At 20.6% G+C, this 5,036-nt stretch overlaps 1 protein-coding gene across 1 annotated transcript; it reads right to left on the bottom strand. All coding sequences in view use genetic code 6, as the record gives it.

Moving 5' to 3' along the window:
* Nucleotides 1-871: 871 nt before the first annotated feature.
* On the bottom strand, nt 872-3,923 carry TTHERM_00122110 (hypothetical protein; the record flags this gene model as incomplete). The annotated part of the gene is made up of 7 exons (XM_001010807.2): nt 872-1,812; nt 2,020-2,214; nt 2,273-2,389; nt 2,446-2,598; nt 2,821-3,183; nt 3,274-3,467; nt 3,523-3,923. The coding sequence occupies 7 exons, from the start codon at nt 3,921-3,923 to the stop codon at nt 872-874; spliced, it is 2,364 nt and encodes a 787-aa protein (XP_001010807.2).
* Nucleotides 3,924-5,036: the final 1,113 nt, after the last annotated feature.

Genomic DNA, 5,036 nt, shown 5'->3' with positions numbered 1-5,036 from the left:
TTTTATTTTTTTATTTAATTATTTTCAAAATTTATAATTATTATTTCTTTGCTCTATTGTATCATAATAGATTTGAAGTTATGGATTGAATACAAAATTTGGGAAATGCAATGAAAATTAAGAAGATTGATTAAGAAGGCAGCAAAAGGGGGTTTATTCTTAATTAATTATTTATCATGGTTATGGCAATTATTCACCTAAATAAATTTTTATCTTAACAAATAATTTTCTTCGCTGGTTATAAATTATATAATAAAAGGAGCGAGTAAACGATTTATATATTTTAGAAAAGATTTTTTTATGTAAAAAATGTCAAAACATGATTAAAATATTTCAAAAATAAAAATGTAAATATTTTTTAATTATTGAGTGATTTTTATTATTCCTTTTTAATCCTTGAATTTTTAAAATCACTTTAAAAAATTGAGGAAAATAAATAAATAAATAAATAATCACAATTATTATCTAAAATTTAGTTTATTTGTAGTTAATTTATTATCAAGAGGAACTGCATAGTTTTTTTAATATTGTAAGTAAAATATAAATCTGGTGGCAAATCTACCACAATTATAATATAAACTAATGATGTGAGAAATAGTCAAATAAATTAATATAATTTTAATTTTAAAAAGTTTTAGAAAATTACCAAAATGATTTTATGTAGTTTAAAAGCATTAACAAATTTTATAGAACATACAATAAGATATCTATTCCATATTATAAGTTATAATTGATTAAGCCTTATATAAATTAGATTCTCTTTTTCCATAGTAAGTAGTAAGTCTCCTTAAATTATACTAAAATTCTCCATAAATTATTTCAAAATTTTCTTTAAATTATACCAAAAGTAACTAAAATTGTTAATACTAAATCAAGAATTTAAGCGATTATTATAATACAAATATTGCTTATAACCACCCTTAATACTTTTTATTAGGAGTGGAATATCAAAATCTTATTTAAGCTTTAAATGATAGTTATTACTTTCTTAGTCACTAAATTTGAAAATCTTTTAATTGGGCATAAAACAATTAGCCTCAGCTTACACTTCTAATTTATTCTCTATTTCAAATATTTATTCATCCTCTGATGAAAAAATTTTATCTTTTTCTTAAATAAGAAAACCTTCGACCCAGTTTTCATCTTATATTTATTCCAATAAGTTATTTGAGTTTTTTAAAATAAAAGCCTTTAAGCAATTTTTTGTTTATAAATTTTAACTCAGCTAATCTGATTCAACTTTTGATTAATTTTTTTAATCAGACTAGTTTGCATTAAATTGTGATTTTGTAGTCTATTCTTCTACTAAATTCTAGCCACTTATATTGTTTTAATGGCAATTATTTGCAAATATCATTGTTATCTTTTAAATTTTAATCTCAGGTGGATTTTTTTTCAATACATTTTTAAAGTGATTAAGGATATATTTTATAAAAAATCTGACATGAGGAACTTCAATAATTAGTTAGAACTATTTCTTGATTTAAATAGAACATAGCTATTTATTATTAGGGCATATTATTATTTTGCTAATATCCTCTATTTAAAACTATTTATGTTTTTCTAATGGATCTTAACTCAAAACATAAAAGTGTTTAGAGTTCAGTACTATGATTTTTTTTTCTGATTTTTTCTAGCGAGAATATTTAACAACTTTATCACTGAAGAAATGGTTTTCATCTATTGGATGTATTATTTTTAGTAACTCTCTATTATCTTTTGCTTAACAAAAATCCATATTTGTTAATTGAGTGCTACTGTGCGAGTAATTTTTATCTACTGAAGATAACTCCTTCGGCTTTAAATTAGTTTCTTTTATAATAAATTAATTTTATTAATCAAATTTTTTAATCTTTATTAGAATTAATAAATAAGATACTATAGCATCAATTGATTAGTATCTTTCAAATAATTTATTTGAGAAATACAATTTTTTTATGCATTTCAAAAGGAATAAAAAACATAAATTTTAAATCAATTTAAATTAATTAATTTTCAATAAATGTTTGAAAATATTACATGAATTAATTTTTTATTAGTTTTCTTAGTAAAAAATACTCTTTTGCGAAACAATTGAAAATTTTTTTGAGGCGCATCTTGAAACAATATGATTCGAAGTTTTATGATGTAAATGTTTTATTTTCTTTTTGCTGCACATTATCTATTCTCTTTACTTTTCTTAAAAAAATTTCTCTGTTTTGAAGTATTTATGTTCTATTAATTATTAAAAATTATTGATTAATTTACTAAAATGTAAAGCTTAATTAATTACGTTCATCTTCATTTTTAAATTACTTGAACTTTTAATTATCTTAACTATTTTAAGGATTAGAAGTTATAAAACTTTTTTCAAAAGAACACTTCCTTATTTTATTTAATTTTTGAATTTCTTTTTTTTGTTAAAAAATTTTAAATAACATTTGCAATTTATTTAAAAAATTGTACCTTAAAAATCAGACTCTTCTCTTGAGTTAATAGCAGACTAATTTTATATTGAATTTTTAGGGTTCATTTTCTTAGGGATTGAAATGCTAGTTTCAGAATCAAAATCCTTATCTTCTTAATCCTTATAATCTGAATATGAGCTACTTTCAAAATCTAAATATTTTAAATGTTTACATTAACTCATAATGTAAAATTTAGTATTTTTTGTATCATAATAAACAAAATTAAAGAATTGATAATAGTGAAAGAGAGAGAGAGCTGATAAATTTTTCAAAACTAAATATTTGAATACAAACAATTTTAAATGTATTTCTTAAAGTTTTGCGTTAAATAAATGAGAAAGCGAAAAATAAATTATTTTAATTTTGAGTTTACCTTCCAAAAATAAGTTATCAATTTAGTTAGCTTCTTTAGAATGATTGTTGCCAAATTATAATCGCGTTTAGCTTTTAAGCTTAATCTCAAAGCTATCTTTGCATTTATTTAATTTTTAAATGAGATCTTATTCGAAAGCAGTTTTGTGAGCTTCTAATTTTTAAGATGACGAGCGGATTTTATTTATTGATTGTTTTTTTTTATGTTTAGATAGATTTTATGTTTATTGATTACTGGGAGAATTTCCTTCTTAATCAAGCACCTATTTAAGATAATTAAACTTATTTGATTCCCTTACGTGATAAGAATTCAACTAATTTTCTTATTCAATAGCAATTTCATCAGAGCTTTGCATTGAATTATCTATGCAATTTATAAAATTAATTAATTAATTAATTTATGACAAATAAGAAATATAAAAATTTTATTCCATTAACAAATAACTCTATTTACCTTTAAAAGCATCATTTGTTTCACATATAAATTAATAATAATGATCTGAATAATCTTAAATTGAAGGCAATATTTTTTGTTTATTGTTCAACATAGATTCTATTGCTGTTTTCATATTAGAAAATAGATTTCCCACCTCTTATTTAAAAAATTGCTTAAAAATATCCAGACACTGACCGTCTTGAAATATTTAGCTTTAAATTAATTAACAAAAATATATAAAAGAATATATTAAAATATAATAAGTACTTAACACTGAAGCTTATTTTTCCATTATTTAAGAGGTTTTTTGGAGTATTTTGTTCGTCTATAAGAAGGTTTAACAACTTATCTTAATAAGAATCAATTATCTCATTAATATTTTGAATATACTTAGAAGTAAATTCGCATGCTTGATTCTAAAATTGCACTGGAGAAGATGAATACTTTTTTAGTTCGTTTTTCAAAGTTTCTATTTCATCAGATTTTTATTTTACCTATTATTGCAGCTTTTTGTTTTCTAAAATAAAATATTCTTTGTTTGAGTCAGTTCTTACTTCAAGATATTCATCTTATTTATTATCAAAATTTCTTAAGAACTTCCTCTTTATTACACTTTATGCAATTTCATATAAAATAGCACTTTTGTTTAAGGTTATACTTTATCCCATTGATTGTTTCGAATTAGTTTAAAAAATTTTTATTATTATAATTATTATTATTATGACAAAATTATAATGCATCATAACAGATTTAAAGTTTATAATTGAAAACAATTTTGTTAAATATAGATTAAAAAAACCAATTAAGAAAATAGTATAAGGGTGTGTTTACTGCAATTTAAATCATTTACCCTTGCATTTATTCATCAAAATTAAATTAATCTTAATAATTAGTTTTTTTTACTGATTTTAAATTAGAAAAACATAAGGAATGAACAATATATGTATGTCATTTAATATTAGCTAGCAAAAAATTTGATAGTAGTAATCTTAAAACAGAATATTAATGTTTCTATAAAAGAAATTTGAATACCTAACTTAGTAGTAAAAAATATGTTTCATATTACAAAAAATGACTTTTGTTTCATTAATATTTTATTTATTCATTTTATTTTTATTAATTCTTCTAAAAATTGAAGATATTCCATAAAGTCTGATTACAATCAATTTTTTTTAAAAACAAAAGGCTAGCTGAATACAGCTCTTTTTTAATTAGAAATTTATTACGTTAGCATACTTTCTTAATAAAAATTGAATAAATAGTTATAATTTAAAGCAAATGGGAAAAATTCCACAAACTAATTCAACTAGTTTATTATTTATAGGAAAATGATAAATTAAATTGAGGATCAAATAAATGCGAGTTTTAATTTAAATCTTTTCTCCGTTTATAGGATTTCTTATATTAATCGAATAAAAGATTAATTGATTTTAATAGTAAAAAGAGTGTTCTTAATTGAGGTTTAAATTATTTTTCAAACACTTCCTATTAATTTAATACGACTAATGACATATCACTAATTTAGTTTATATCAATATGAAACATTATTTTTAAATAAATCATAAAACTTTTAAAACAAAATAGAATTTATTTAGATTTTGAGTCAAAGAAAAACAAGCATATTTATTTGATTATATTATAAATAAATTTTAATGAGAAGACCAATTAAGATAAAAGATAGAAAAACAAGAAAAGTAAGTATATAATTTGGTATAGTAAATGATAAATGTAGTTGAAATTAAATTAATTAAGTAAATTTATAAAGTAAAATTTGGTTTTCA

This window comes from Tetrahymena thermophila, assembly GCF_000189635.1.
Source record: "Tetrahymena thermophila SB210 genomic scaffold scf_8254752, whole genome shotgun sequence".
Lineage (NCBI taxonomy): Eukaryota > Ciliophora > Oligohymenophorea > Hymenostomatida > Tetrahymenidae > Tetrahymena > Tetrahymena thermophila.
This window is presented reverse-complemented; position numbering and strand designations above follow the sequence as displayed.